This window comes from Callorhinus ursinus, unplaced genomic scaffold (assembly GCF_003265705.2).
Source record: "Callorhinus ursinus isolate GAN/ISIS: 27379988/994484 unplaced genomic scaffold, GSC_fseal_2.0 scaffold10, whole genome shotgun sequence".
NCBI classification, from domain to species: domain Eukaryota; kingdom Metazoa; phylum Chordata; class Mammalia; order Carnivora; family Otariidae; genus Callorhinus; species Callorhinus ursinus.
The window spans coordinates 72128506-72144566 of NW_027397072.1; the positions used below are offsets into that span (position 1 = coordinate 72128506).

The following is a 16061-nucleotide window of genomic DNA, read 5'->3' on the forward strand; positions in this document are numbered from 1 at the left end:
GGAATTCACATTTCCACATACCATTCTTCTGTTCGAAGCCGACATTCCTTGGCCTCCTTTTCTAGAGTCTGAGATTTTACCTGAATTTTAGAAGAAAAAGAAAAGTAGATGGCTCAGGCTATACATACAGGTACGCTTGGGAGACACCACAGGCAACAGCCTCCCCCGAGTGACTAACTGTGCACTCCGTAAAATGCACAGAAGAGTCACAAGAGCCCTGACTATCTCTTAACGTGCTCTCCCCAACAGTGGGGCTTACTTCTAGTTTGGCCTTGTCATTCTGCAGTTTCTCGATAGTTTCCATGTACTTCCGCGTCAGGCCATCGACCACGGCTTGGTGCTGGGCTGCCTCCGTCTCCAGGGTGGCCAGCCGACTCCTCAGCTCTGCTTCCACATGCTTGTGCTGCTCGTCAGCTTCAAAAAACTGAAAAGAAAAGATCATTTTCTCTTCTCACAATATCCAAATATATGCAAATGGAGAGAAAAACAAAAGCAGTGACTGTTCACTGAGCAATTTCCACATGGTTCTATATGCTCACCACGTAACACTCACACAGGCATGATCTTACAGAATCTTCACAGTATGTCCAGGGTAGTGCTATTGTTATCCCTCCTTTCCACATGGGAAACCAAAGTTTCAACTTGCCCAATGCAGAAATGAGATCTGAACACAGGAGATCGATGCCGAAGCCTACACCTCCTTCCTCTCAGGCTCAAGGATTTCTTTCAAACAACTTCTGGCACACAGAGAATTCAACTGACCAGGGCATAACTTTTCTGCTACGCTAACTTCCACAATTAAATAAGCAAAATTCAAATAGATGTTATCCCTAAAACAGGTAAAGCTCTTTTCCTTAATAAGAATCCAGTGCTTATTAAGAATTATGAATGCTTAACACAAAATGCACTGATGTCAAAGCTCATTTTTTTAACAGTTGCAAAATGTTAAACTGAGAATTACTGCATATTTATTTTCCACCATTTGACTATGCTCACCATTTCACAAAAAATTTAGGAGGCACAGTCAGACACATTACACCATGACTCTTAAATATGCTGAATGTTGGGAGGCAAACACTGATTATGCAACATTTCATAAATATTTGAGCTCGCACCATGAGTAAGACCCTGTCCTGGGGGAAGGCATACAAACCGACATGGTGTGAGAGACTAACTGGTGAACAAACAGAAACCAACTAAACAGTAATAATTTAAAAAACAAACACTACTTATTGATAAGCCCCCATCTAAATGATCCAGCTAATCATTTTCTAGATAAAATGAACAGTGCCTAGTATATTTCTGTACTGTTATTTAACAAAGTTACTCTGTTAATTAATTTAAGAAAGTTATTCTACCATCCTCTAAACAAATGCATACTTCAAAACACACACCCAGAATAAGATATGAATGAGATTTAAGAAATAAATCAACGACAGGAACATATATACCTAACAACCACAGGTGACATTAAAACACATACACAAAACACTCTATCCTGCATGGGTTTTTCCACATTCCAGATTATACACCCCATTTTTAATTCATGGGGAAAACAGAAAGATTTTCTCACTTGTATATGCAACCGTTCATTCTCTTCTATCTTCTTTTGCAGATCTTCATCAAAGACGCTCTTCTGCTCTTGACTCAATTGAGAGGAAGATTCTCCACTTTTCTGATGGAAAGAATAAGTTATGTCCACATAACTTTCATCCTTTAGAGAAACATCCTAAGGTACACAAGATTCTCTATCACCTTAGTAGCTTGTCTCTTCTACATGCGCACCATTCTCAAACAATCCTGCAAAAGGTACACAATCCATCATTTAACTTTTCCTATTTGACACATGCAGGTACTGCAAATATTGGAATGGGCAGGAAAGCTTAAAAAAGAAAGAGAGAATAAACAGATAAGGCTCACTATTCTTTGCAGATGAATTCAGGAGTAGTTCTATTGGAAAACACAGCAGGCCCAGAAAGCTAGCCATAAAAATATGCTAAAAAATATCATTTCAATCAGAGAGGGAGACAAACCATAAGAGACTCTTAATCACAGGGAACAAACTGAGGGTTGCTGGAGGGGGAGGGGGCTGGGGGGATGGGGTAACTGGGTGATGGACATTAAGGAGGGCACGTGATGTAATGAGCACTGGGTATTACATAAGACTGATGAATCACTGTCTATCTCTGAAACTAATAATACATTATATGTTAATCAACTGAATTTAAATTTAGAAAAATAAAAAATATATATATTTCAATTTGATCTTTTGGTTTGGGAAATCAGTTTTAGCAATTCCATGAGTCTGAGTTATTAAACTCCTTTAAGAAAATACAATAAATTAATTAGAATTCACAACGATAAGCTCATACCAAAGTTTCATAAATTTCTAATTTTTAAAAAATCATAAAACCATATAAAATAAAGCTACTATAAATAAACAGAAGGAAAAAGCTCAAAAATCATGAAAAAAACCTTCCTTTTCCTTTTTTACCAATATTAACTTTTTCTACATGGAATAGCACTATTTAACAGAGCCAATAATGAACATTTGTTTTCATGGAATACAAGAGCTGAGACTATTCCAGGGACGGTCTAACAATGAAACTGTGTTCAGACATCAGTCACCACCCTTCTCTGCCTTTCTTGTGCCCTCACTCCTCACTTAAAATGAAGTTACTTACTGATCCAATCTGAACCAATGATTAGAAAGCCCTTTGAAAATGGAGTAACTATATTAAAAATAAAACAAAACAGGGGTGCCTGGGTGGCTCAACAATTAAGTGGCCGACTCGTGATTTCAGTTCAGGTCATGATCTCAGGTCATGAGATTGAGGCCCACATCGGGCACTGTGCTCAGCACAGAGTCCACTTGAGATTCTCTCTCTCCCTTTCCCTTTGCCCCTCCCCCCCCCAACTTGTGCAAGTGCTCTCTCTCTCTCTCTCAAATAAATAAATCTTAAAAAAATAAAAAATAAATAGAAACAAAACAAAACATTAACTCTCCAACATGTTTAGGACACAAGAGCTGCACAAGGAAGACAGCCGAATGACATATTCTAGGCATTCTGGGTTATTAGTGCTTCCAAATTTGGAAAACTTTAATTAACATTAATTCATAAGTTCATAAGTGTTATACCCAAGCCTCTGTGAAAACAGCACTGAGGGAGGATCTCACTAACCTGGGAAGCATGTTTGAAGTAGATATGGCTATTCGTTCCCCAAGGGTCTCTCAGAATTTCCAGAGCATGTTTATTTTGACAAAATTCCCCAAGTGATTCTAATACATACCTGTTTTTGCCCTCTCTATTCCCCATTTATTTGAAAATTACCACTCTAGAGAACTGTTTCATGTAGGGGACATGTATATGGAAAGGTACTAACATAGAATTATGTTGATTGCCCATCATATGGCAAACACAGTCCTAGCCACCTTTACAGGATCCCATTTAATACTCAACAAACTGTGAGTATCATCCCCATGTTGCAGATGAAGAAACTGAGGTTGCAAAGCTAAAATGGCAGACAAAGAATTCAAGCCTGGGCTAACCCCAAAGCCTGTGCTCTTCCCTCCATACCATGCTGCTTCTGAGTTACTGTGGGCCTTCTTCTTCCCTCCTACCCTTCTACTTTTCCTGCCTCAATCCACACACTTGCCAGGTGCTGCCCTATATACACACCAGACTTAAAGAGTCAATAACTACCCCCTACCCTTAAAAAAAAAAATGCAACTTCTTAATCACAGAATGTTCGAAAGTACCAGACCATCCATCTTACGGAGTGAGAATCATGTCTCACTATACAAACCATAATGGAAAAAGTTTATTTTTACATGACCAGACAAGAATACTAAATCGACCTCATAAAAATAAATATTAAGGAATATTTACAGCAAATTTACAAGCCTAAGGAATGAGTATTTCAATTGCTACTTTCACATGAGCTGTTACACTTCAACACTGTTTCTCATTTTATCTACTCCCCACCTTGAGTTAATGGCAACTCAGTATAACTGAAAGATATCAGTAATTTTGACCAGTATGATATTCCTTTCACTTTTCTCAGACACTAAATCTAATATGTGCATGTTTGCTCCTAACAAATTATTCAAAACTCACTTTCGTGTAAAAATGCCTCTAATATTACTACATATATTAATCGTAAGTGTCTGCTTCCCTGAACCAATATCCAGGCGTAATAATGGAACATTAGGGAATGTGGAGGGGAGGTGTTCTGTTAAAACCCAGATGGTCTGGAGATGTCTGTACCTAGCAGACAAGGCCTCCCTAACTTGCTTTTATTTGACCTACCTTGTTTTTCTTGCCTCGGGGTTCACTTAGAGCCAGTTCATCTTGCAGTAGTTCTACCCTCTTGGCAAGCTGCAGATTTCGAAATGTCAAACTGTCCATTTCCTGCTGTAGTTTTCTCAACGACTGATCCTTCATTTTCAGTTGTTCCTACATCAAAGTGAAAACAGACCATTCTTTATAATTTAGCCTTAAGGTTTCAAATAATGAAATTATTTTTGTCTCACTAAAATATGATCAAATCTCCTGCTTTAGGGAATTCAACCTTGTATGTTTATCATGCCAGTTCCCATGCTTTTAGCTCTGTCTTGTGACAAAATCATTTTTTTTAGCCAAACCAAGTAAATTTAAAAATAAAATTAAAAAAGCATATATACTGAAATAACAATCATCAACTTAAAGTAAAATATGTTGTTATATAGGTGTCTAGCAGTGAGGAGGCACAATGCCTGAGGTGACAATTTTAGAAACTTGAATTGTGAAAGAGAACCTCCTACTCACTGATGATGCCCTTCAGTAAGAATGGGAAGCAATTTATTTGCATTCATTTTTTTCAATAAATCCTCCCTGAGTTTAAGTCAGTCAAAATGAAGTCCTTCCACTACACTTAATTTTACTTTAAACTATTCTCATTTGTCAAACATAAAAATCAATATTATCCTAACACAAGAATATTTTTAGATGCTGTTTGTTCTGCATCAATTCACCTAAAAGTTTTAAGTAAAAATAGAAAATTTAAAAAAAATCTAAAATTTAAACAATGTATCTTCTACTGCCCATTCTATACTGTTTACACCATAATGAGGTAAGAAAGTGGAAATCTAGAGACGTATTTAGTTCTGCTCTATTTTAAAAAAAAGTATTATTCTCACTATATTTTACTTATGATATTGTGACAACTTTGTGTTCACTGGTAATCAAACACAGATGACCATATACTACTGTATATTTAAAGAAGTGCAATTATATTACTTTCACTGAAAAACCACTGCAAAGCTAAGACGAGGTCGACGAGGTCAAGCTTTAATGACAAAGTGACAGAAGTATATTGAAAGAGCAACCTAGAAACCCAAGGCTGGTGTCTGCAAGCTACTGACATTATCTGCACGTTGCGAGCAGCCAGAAGGATAGAATAACGTTTCCATCAAGTAGAGAAGCATTTTTCTTTTCTATTGTTTTTTAGTAAGCCCTTAATTTTTGCTTGGAGCTTAATGGTAAATAAAGACCCAGCCCATATCCAAATCATCATGTATTTCAAATTAAAGAAATCCAAATCAATGAATGCTTACTGTGTCCAGCAACTCACTTAAAAGACAAACCCAATCTATCAAAAGCCTGCTGTAACAGAAGACATCCCAACCTTCCCAGTGAGCAAACCAGCAAATTGCGATTCTTACTAGAACTGTAATGACCTCCGCAATGAATAGTAAAACAAAGAGTAATTTCTTTACATCCTTATAATTCATCACCAGCTGACCAATGCTCCAACTCCATTAACCAATCACCGATTTCAGAAGACAGCTATCTCAACCTCTCTGTAAACCCTAGTTTCTGCAATGGGGACGATGATAACGTTATCTGCGCTCACAGACTTGTGTGAAGACTAACTGACAGAGTGGGTGCAATGTGCTTGGCACAATGCCTAACACACAGTGAGAGCTCAACAAACAGAACCTGCCGTCACCATCACCAATGTCACCACCATTGCAAAATCGCAGAGTTAATCAAACACAGCCTGCAACGGGATGCTGTCACACGCCCAGAGGGGGCTACTAAGACACACTAGGAAATATCCTTCCCAGTCATAGGTTTTAAACATCATTAAGAGATAATGACTATTTCTTCAATGATTTAGGCTAAATAATAACTGACTGACAAATCCTGACTATAAATAAGCTTATTTTTAATAATCCTGGCTTGGGCGCGGACAGCTCTGGAAGTATGGGTACGGTGTCCTCAGCCGCCTCAGCCCCAAGTCTGTGCAACAGCACCTGAGTGGGGGGCACTCTCAAGACAGAGTTCTCTAGGGTAAGGCCCAACACTGGCTAAGTTAAAGGACATATTTCTGGGTTACCTGAGTGGAATCACCCTGGATAGGTCACTGGTTAGGGGCTATTCCAGAAAGAGATATGAGTAAAGGGGAATCCTAATCCCTTCGTCTCAACGGAGAGCAAGGGAGAGAGTATATTTAATGGAAACAGGCCAAGAAGAAATCTGTATCGTAGAGTTAATTTATCCAACTAAAAATATCACTAAGCAATATTTATGACATGCCTACCAGAATGAGGTAGAAACAAATTTCTTCATCTCCTATCGTATTTCACCCCTCAGGTAGTAAAGATGCTGATGATAAAATATATCACTCAAACAGAGTAATCTGATTTACACGGGTTATTACTATTAAAGAGCTCAACCCAAAAGCAAGATTAATGGACTAAATGATTCACACTTTCAAATCCATTCATTAGGGGACAACCATCTGCTGAATACTGCGCATATGGATATGACATAGGCCCCCTCAGACTGCTGTCTAGTGATGAAGACAGATAAGAAGCTCTATTAATCCCCATGAATTCAGCTAAAGAGAGGCCGTAAGGTATAAGAAAAATGCAGGAGATAAAGTCAAATAATTATTTTTTGTGATTTTTAGCTAAGGAAATCAAAGTGCATTGCATTCATACCTACGCAAGTAAGAAAATTAAACACAAAAAACTTTATTACCTTCTCCTATCCCTAGTGAATCAGTGTCATAGTCAGGACTTTTACACAGAAAACCAGCTGAATTCCTTGCTCTGAGTATCACCAAACAATAACTTAACCCTCACATACAAATACCCTGTTTCATACCTTTAAAGCAGCAGAATTCGCCTGTTCATCCACAACACCTTTTTTCAGGACCTGATTCTGAGCCCGAAGCTGAAAACACAGGAAGCAATAGTTAATTTTTAATATAAACAATCACCTGTAGCAAGGAAATCACTTACCGTTACTTCACAGGAATGGTTACACTGAGTAACTACCTTCTCACATATATATGAGAATAAAAATATTACCATGGAAGAGGATAGTAGATATCATCATTCTGCCCAATGACATAATACTAATCAGCAGCAAAATCAACACTAAAATCCAGTTCTCTTGACTTCCATCCAGAACATGGCTCTTTCTGTAAAACCAAGTCTCCTCCTTAAATAAAAACTAATACAATAAACTAATACTAAATACTAATGCAACAAACTAATATTAAAACTAATAAAATAAATAATACGGTTCTGTGTGTGTCATTTTCCTTGAAACTCTGGCACACATTCATTTGTAAAATACATACAATCGGACTAATTATGAAATAAGAACTCTATAGAGAATCAAAGTGTAGGGCACTAAACATACCCAGCAGGACACCGTGCCTAATATTAGCCACGCAAATATCATCCCCCACAATAGCCTCAGGAATGGTGGACTTGCACTAAGGCATCAGCTAAGGCAGTGTATGAAAGCAACTAAGAAGACTCAATCCAGAAGTTGGTAATAGCAGCTAACATTTGAAAACTAATCATATACCAGGCACTGTCCTAAGTGTTTTCCATGTATTACCTCATTAATCTTTACAACCCTATGAAGTAGGTACTATAATTGTGTCCATTTTACAGATGAGCAAACTGAGGTACAGAGAAGTTAAGTGGTAATGCTGAGATTCAGACCCCAGATTTAACTCCAGTCATAATGCCATTAGACAATACTGGTTACTATTGTCTAAAGCTACGTATAAATGAGAAAAGAAGTAGGCTGGAGAGGTTGGGGAAGTCTTTGAAAAGGTAGGACGCAGACTTTTTTTTTTTAATTGAGGTATAACTTTATTTTAAATAAAGCATACAAATCAAGAATTCTAAAGCTAAATGAATTGTGTGTATGTATATAGGTATACAACCAGCACTTGCAGAATTTCAAAAGATAAAATCCACTTCTACAGGAAGAAGAAAGTTCTCAGCAACACTGAGCATGTAAGTAGAAATATACAAGTCCTATGTAGCCAAAGCAAAAGGTTTACAGACTCATATTCTGAGGTTCAGTACAGAGACCATGAAAGACCAGGTTCTTCTCTGAGAAACTGAACAAAGGGAATGATTTTATCTGTGAGCTTAAAAAAAAATCTACTTCTAATTCTGCATAACTCAGATCTGTCTCCTGAGAACAGAAATGACCCTCCTCTGTGCCAAAAGGATAGGAATATTTAAATACTAAACCTTAAACTGAGTATGTGGAATTCTATAGAAAATTTAGCTAAGAATCTAAGAAAAGCAGGAATACTGCAGGATATTCAACAGCTTGAGCAAAAGACAGATTAAAAAATGAGCTTCTTCTATTTTTAGAAAGTTAAAGATACAGCTCACTACAAATAAAGAAGACCCAAATCTTGCTCTGCCATTTAGTAGACAATTTAAACTTGAAAAATTCACTTAACCATTCTGATCACTTTCTATAGGACCAGAACCACGACAATTTAAAAAAAGAACCTTAACTTTCATTTCTAAGACACACTTAAAAGCTACTTAAAACAAATTAACAGGCTACTCTGTTAAAAAGCAAAACAAATTTTTTTCTTAAAGATTTTATTTTTAAGTAATCTCTACACCCAACATGGGGCTCAAACTCAATCCCGAGATCAAGAGCCCCAGGGTCCACCGACCGAGCCAGCCAGGCGTCCCACAAAACAAAACTCTTAAATTACTGCTGTATAGAATTCAATCTGACTACAACAAAAAATGATTTGGATATTCCTTTGGAAAATACTGTTTGCTAAACTAATCAACAAGAAAAACATGGTTTCAATAAAACTGCCTGGCAGAAAATGCAGCTCCTTTAGAAATATTTACCTAATACATTTATGAAGGTAGACAAGGATGACAGTCAGAAGCTCAGCACATACCACTGCCGTGTTAATTACACTTCACGGCATCTGGCGTCTTCCCACATTTCAGCATTCACTACGGCCACACTAGTGCATTAGTGAACCAGCAGCTTGTCAAATGCTGATGTTGCTGTGGTCAGTCTGGTCTTTTAGAATCCATCGTTCTCCCCACCAGCATTCACCACAGTGGGGAGGCAAATGAACACTGTTTTACTGTTTTAAAAATAGGTACAAGATCACCAGATGGTCACTAAAGCCTCCAGGAGATACGTACGGAGGCTCCAAAGCATGTGGGCCTAACTGAGAAACAAGTGCCCTGAAGTGTCCATTAGGAAAAACTCTCCAGAAAATGACAGAGCCTACTTCCAAGCAGCTGTGCACCAAGCTCTTCTGTTCCATCCAGTAGAGGAACAGTACCTTTGCAGCCCAACTCTGAAACCCTTAGTCCTTTTAAACCTCGTTTTTCATGGTCTTATAATCTTCTGATTTGCTTTACCTTTACTCTGAAAGCACAGCCCTTGCTCATTTTGACCAACCAAATCCCAGCTGTTCTTCCAGGAGCTAACTTCCTACCTCTGGTCCTAATTCATCCATAAATGTTTCCTAACCCCTCCCTATGGTCCGCAGGGAGCTTGCCCCTCTGTTCCTTTGGCACCTAACTAGTAAGAAGACATCTCTTATTAAACTGTTCAGCTTTAATTTTACTTTTTAAAGTAGTAAATTTTACATTTACTAATTTATGTTTGACTTCTGTACTCATCTCCCATCTGCCAATAAAACTGCAGCTCGTGGTAGAGACTACAGCCTACTTCCCTGTATCTCCTGCCTACAGTGAAAGATCAAAGCCATGGACAGAGAAGGCACTCAGTAAATGTTTAGTTAACTAGTCAAATTAAATACTGTATGTAAAAGGCATTTGAAGGTAATGCATCATACATCTATAAAGCTTCATTACTCTAACAGTCCCTCTCTGACCTTACCCCAAGATCTGTCTCCTGCATCAGTGACAAGGTAACTCCAGCCACCACTCCCTGGTACTGCAGAGCCTACGGATAGTTTATCCCCATCCAGAGGGACGTACAAGCAAGTAGGGAGAGAGAAAGACCAACTGGTACTCTCAGTGCCTTGGAATACTGAAAATGGTAGAACCGGAAGGAGTTTTAGGGATCACCCAGGCCAGAGATTCTGAAGCTAGGATCTGTAGGTGACTTCAGTATTTTGAAGCTTCGAATCAGGGTTTGGGTGAGGCTTAGGGATGGGCTTAGGGTTGTATAATGCTCACATTACTTTGTAATGAAGAAAAGCTTATATGTTTAATAGTTTGTTTTATAGGGTTGTAAAACTTGTAAAATGTCAAAATGTCCACTGTAGGAAATAGTTATGTAAGAGTGGTTCTAACACAGAAGACTGTTGGGGATTAGATGAGAAAATGTGTATATGGGATTCATCTCTCTTTCCCTACAAACTCTTCCAACAGTCCGTGATTGAAGGTAGTACATCTCTAATCTTGGACCCGTTGTCCCATCGCAGGTTGTCAAAGCAACAGGAGAGGTCATAGTTGACTTACCACCACTCTTTGTCCCTAGAGCAATAACTTTGTGATAAGCCTGACCGTTCCAGAACCAGAGTTACGTAGAGTAGTCTGTAGAGTGGTCTTTAGCGATTTAGGCTCAGGCCTTTTGAGGCTTCTTGATGTCCAGTAGGACCACATGGTTCTAATCATTTGGAGAAACACCTGTAGACTCTGCAGTCCCAGGTAGCAGTGGCTGGAGTTATTCCGTCACTAAGGCAGGAAACAAACCCTCTTCTCTCAGACCTGCCCTCAAACGGACCCTTTCACCTGTTCCTGATCCCATGCAGGGCAACTCCTTAGGACAACACCCCACCCCAACCCCTGCAGTCTAGCTGTCTCACCTGTGACTGGATGACTAGATCAGCGGCCGATTAAAGAGGAAGGGTAGGACAGACACCCCTGACTTTTCTAAGGTCCTACTATTCAAAGTGTGGTCTGCAGACAGCTGCAATAGCATCACCTGGGAGCAGACTCTCGGGCCCCACCCCGGACCTACTGAACCAGAATCTGCCGTTCAACAAGGTCTTCAGGTGAGTCACAGAGACGTTTTGTGTCTGTGATGCACTGATCTAGCGGCTAAGCTAGCACCTTCTAACAGGGTAGCCAAAGCCACATGTGCCTATTTAAATTTAAATTAAAATAAAATCTAACATTCTGTTCCCTAGTTGCACTAGCCACACTGGAAGTGCTCAACAGTACCACATGACTAGTGGTTTGCCCCGCTGGACAGCATAGATACAGAACATTTTCATCCGCATGGAAAGTTCCATTGAATAGCACTGAACACAATGCTGTTTTCCAAACAAACTTTAGTAGTAAACTCTACACCCTGGTGAGGGGGGGGGCTGATACTAGACTTTAATCCAAATGATACTCATTTTTAATCCAGCTCCTGAGTCAATTTCTCTTAAAGGAAGGGGCAATTAATCAGGTCCCACCAAACTCCACTATCTAGAAAGCAAACACACCGAGTCAAAACTGACCCTTCACCAATATGAATAGCTATTTCCTAAGAGTATAAATCTAAAAAAGCTCCCACAGGCAATCTCCTTCATCACTAAAAGAAGCATCAATTGCAAAGTAAACTGTTAAGAGAAATACTGGATGTCTGACTTTCCCATTTGTTTTTACTGGCTCAAAAAGAGCTTTGAAAAGATTGGGCAAAAACTAATATACTGATTCTTTTGGTTCTCAAACTTTGGTGTGCATCCAAATCACTTCAGAGGTTTGCTACACACAGATTGCTGGGTTTGACCACCAGTTTCAGATTCAGTAAGTCCCAGGTGGGTCTGAGAATGTATACTTCTAACTAGTTCCCAGATGCTGATGATGCCAATCCAGGGGCCACACTTTGAGAACCACTGGCCCAGAGTAACACAAACACTAAGAAAACAGAACCTGAAACATGCTTACACACATAACATGACGCCAGGCAGGGATGCAGGAGCTCCTGCAAAGAAAGCAGGCTGAAATCAATAGAGCCAGGACTCAGTGCTCTTAGCCTCTCCTCCCTACGAGACATACCAGAGCATCAGAAGCAGACCAGGCTGCGGAAGAGACACCATATAAGAAACGATCTTTGATTCTTAATCTACCGTGTAGTAACTGAGGCGTCGATTAGCTTTCCCTCACATCTCAAAGAAGCAGTTTGCATTGCTTACCAACTACCTTCAAAAACCTCTGAAAACCAGTGCATACACCTTTCCTCTCCCCTAAACTTTATTAAACCTGAAGTTTCAAAAGTCTCCAATGACCTTCTAATTACCCAAACGACTAGGGTCTTAATCTCTACTTTTACTGGCTTTTCCATTAACACTTTACATTAACAGTATGTATGCCTCAGAAATTCTCCTCTGCTTTGGCCTCCCATCTTTTATCTAACTAAACTTTCAGTCTCTTAAATGGGAGCTCCTCGGGCCATTTTTTTCCTTCTTGGGAGGAAAGAATATTATGATCATAGTTCTTAACCAAGAAATGGGCTCCTTCCTGGAAAACAGGCTGAGATCTGCATTAAATCTGACCAAGAAGATTCTGCAACTGTCCTTGGTTTAGGGATCATGCTTGCTGCTGTCTTGATATGTAGCCTCCTTCTACTGTTTATGAGGAACTCTATTGTCTTTGTATCCTAAATAAGGAAAAAGACCTAACTGGATTTCAACATTAGCCCACAACTTCTGCACCAGGGAAGGTAATGCAAAGCTCGAGTGCCCCTTCCACAAGCTCAGGGCTGAAGGCAGCACAGATCTTATCTAGAAATTACTCAGCACTAGAATTGACAGAGAATAAAAAGCACATGAAATCTTTTGACCAATCTCTGTTCTCTTATGTTCTGAAGTGTCCATCACATTGCAATTAAAAGGATGAAAAATGATTTAACCCAATCTGAGAGATAAATAACCTCAAGTCTGGCAGACCTCCTACAGTCCATCTCCTCCTCCCTTCACACCCTTCCCACAGGTGTTCTCCAAAGAGTCTACCAAAAGGTTCCACCCGGACTAACTCTTGCAGTTCAACTGCTTGTCTTCACAGGAATTATTCCAAAAGCTCTGGCCTTTGTCCTGACTTTTAGCCAGTCCATCTCCACTAGAAATTTCCAGCAGTTACCCCAACAACGCCTCAACTACTATGTGAACAAGATAACTTTGATGTGCCTTGCAACCTTAAAATTCTATAATTATATCCAACCTTTAATACACCCCTTTGCCCTAAACTGGCTCGCCTTCCTGCCAGTAGCATCTGTCAGTGGCAATCATGTCCCTTCATCTAGAACCACAGGGTCAACTCTTCAGTCTCCCCTCACTCACCACATCCCACAGATGAGTAAGACACAAGGATGAGTGTCTCATATACCATAGTCTTCATAAGTTTTGTGCTATGTACAAAGCGGGCACTCAAAAAAGAGGTAACTAGGGGCGCCTGGGTGGCTCAGTCGGCTGCGCAACTGACTCTTGGTTTCTGCTCAGGTCGTGATCTCGTAGTCTTGGTCATGGGATCAAACAGCATGGGGCTCTGCGCTCAGTGCGAGCCTGCTTCAGATTCTTTCTCCCTCCCTCCGTGCCCCCTCCCAACTCTCGCATGCTCTCTCTCTAAAATAAATAAATAAAATCTTTAAAAATGAAGTTAAAAAAAAAAGAAGTAAAAAGGTACTTTAACCCTAAGTCCTAAATCTAGGCCCTCCTCTCCATCTTAACAGTGACTAATTTGATTTAGTCCCATATTACACTTCCCAAAAGTATCCCAACAGCCTATAGTCTGGTCTTCTTTTCACCGATCTTTCCCTATTTCAATCCATCCTCCGAGTAGTTACCAGTTCCCCTCCTAAAAGTAATGCCATTATCCCGATTAAAAACCTTTGACATCTATTACTCAAAAGATAAAGTTCAAACTCATTTGACATCCACAACCCTTTATGATGATCAGGTCCAAATTAACTCTCCAACCATACTGCACCTCTCTCTGCCGTGTACCTTAACGTGCTTTCATGACTGGGAACATGGCCTGTTCCCTTTGCCTGGGATGCTACCAACCCTCCCTCTTCCCTATTTCCCAATCTGAGTAACTTCTACTCTTACCCTCATCTCTTCTGTGTGCCCACTGAACACTTGTCATACGTATCATAATTATGTACAATGTCTGAACATTCTATTAAAGGATTCTCCTTAAACCAGAACTCTGCTCACTCAACAGAACCTGGCAGACTATGCACAGGAGGCCCATAATAAATGTCCATTGAACGAAAAAGCATATATATCCAAAAAAAAAAAAAATCTTTTGGAAGGCTACACAATTATTTCAGCAATGCAGTCACTGCTTAAAACATTTTTAGAACTCTCTTTTGCCATTTGGAATTGCCTTCTGAGACTGTTTATCCTCTGGAGAAGAAAATCAGTCCCCTCACTTTATACTCTTAAAACATTTTTCACCCAAAATAGTGGAGTCAACTTTGAGTATTGCCATTCTCCACACGCTCTCCTTCATCATATGGATTTGTTCCAAACAATTTCTGACCCTTTCCAACAAGAAAATATTCCTTCAAAGGCCGAAAACTTGCCATCACTGACATTGTGCTGCAGGCTCTTAAGACAATTCCAAATGTAAATGCAAGAAGTTCTGCCAATGGCCGCACCGCTGGAATAAGTATATTATCTCAAAAGACTCCCATTTGATGGTGAAAAGACCCAAGTGTGTATGTTTAGGCAAAGGTTTTATTTTTCAAACAATAGTTCATTTTACCTTGCTGAATATGTGTTAAGTGAAACCCTAAGAGAAAAATGTGCGTCCGTTTCTCTAAATTGTCAAAAGGGGGCTAAGTCTTCCCAATGCTCCCATGATGCCAGATCATTGAAAACTAAGCTTAATGACTGTTCAATTTCCGAGGATGTGAGATTCTTTTATAACTTCATTCGAATATTCTTAAGGCAGCAACACCTTAGAAGCAGCACCGCCCTTTCCCAAGAAAAGGGTTCCATCATTTAAAGAAGGATGCCATAAATACGACTGTTTGCTTAACTCAACATGTATTGAGCACCTGGGTGTTCTGCCCCACTCCAGGTGACCGAGGGAAAAGACAGAAAAAGGGACACAGCCCTAGCACTCAAGCTTTCAAAATCATCTCCAGACAACATCTTGCCAACGCACTAAATACATTCGTAACCACCCATCCTCAGTGAAACAGTTTACAGGAATGGCTCGCTCTACCCTCCCGAATTGACTGGGGACACATAAATCTCTTTATCCTCATCTCATCCCTGTGAGGAGGAAGAAAGCTTGATCTTTCCCATCACTGGGCTAGGAAAATTGAGGAAGCAGCAGTAGAGGTGCTTACCCTTCCCCTCCCCTCCCGACCAGCACCAGAGGCAGAAGCCAGGATTCGGACACCCCAGTCCCAAGCCCGCTAGTTTAGTGAGAAGGAAGAATCAAACTCCTGATCCTTCCCGCAGAAACGCACGGGGACCCAAAGACGGCCCGGCCCCAACCCCTGGGAGCTGCAGGTGGAGGCACGGTAATGGTGGACAGAGAAGACAGAGAGGAGGGGCACGCTCGCGTGCCCCTTCGCCGTTCCCCTCCGTCCCGACGAGTAGCTGCCAAGGCAACCCGAGGCCGCAGGGCCGGGGACCCCCTACTCCCCGCCCACGATGGGTACCTTCGAGTACTCCTGAGCCAGCTTCTGGTACTTCCCCTGCAACTCTGCCGAGGCCATGGCCTCCCCCGCCCCGTCCGGGCCTGGCTGCCCAGGCCGCTCAGCCCCGCCCCCCGCCCCCAACCCCAGACA

The 16061-nt window shown here is 40.4% G+C and overlaps 1 protein-coding gene across 2 annotated transcripts in view; it reads right to left on the reverse strand.

Moving 5' to 3' along the window:
* PPP1R21 (protein phosphatase 1 regulatory subunit 21) overlaps positions 1-16061 on the reverse strand; it is a 59736-nt gene extending 43675 nt beyond the window's left edge. For both annotated transcript variants that reach the window (XM_025868861.2, XM_025868860.2), the window contains exons 1-6: positions 15933-16061; positions 7155-7223; positions 4311-4457; positions 1574-1675; positions 260-424; positions 22-80 (exon numbers count right to left, since the gene is read on the reverse strand). In XM_025868861.2, the coding sequence (XP_025724646.1) occupies positions 22-80; positions 260-424; positions 1574-1675; positions 4311-4457; positions 7155-7223; positions 15933-15989 (599 nt within the window). In that variant the 5' untranslated portion in view covers positions 15990-16061. The remainder of the gene's footprint in view (positions 1-21; positions 81-259; positions 425-1573; positions 1676-4310; positions 4458-7154; positions 7224-15932) is intronic.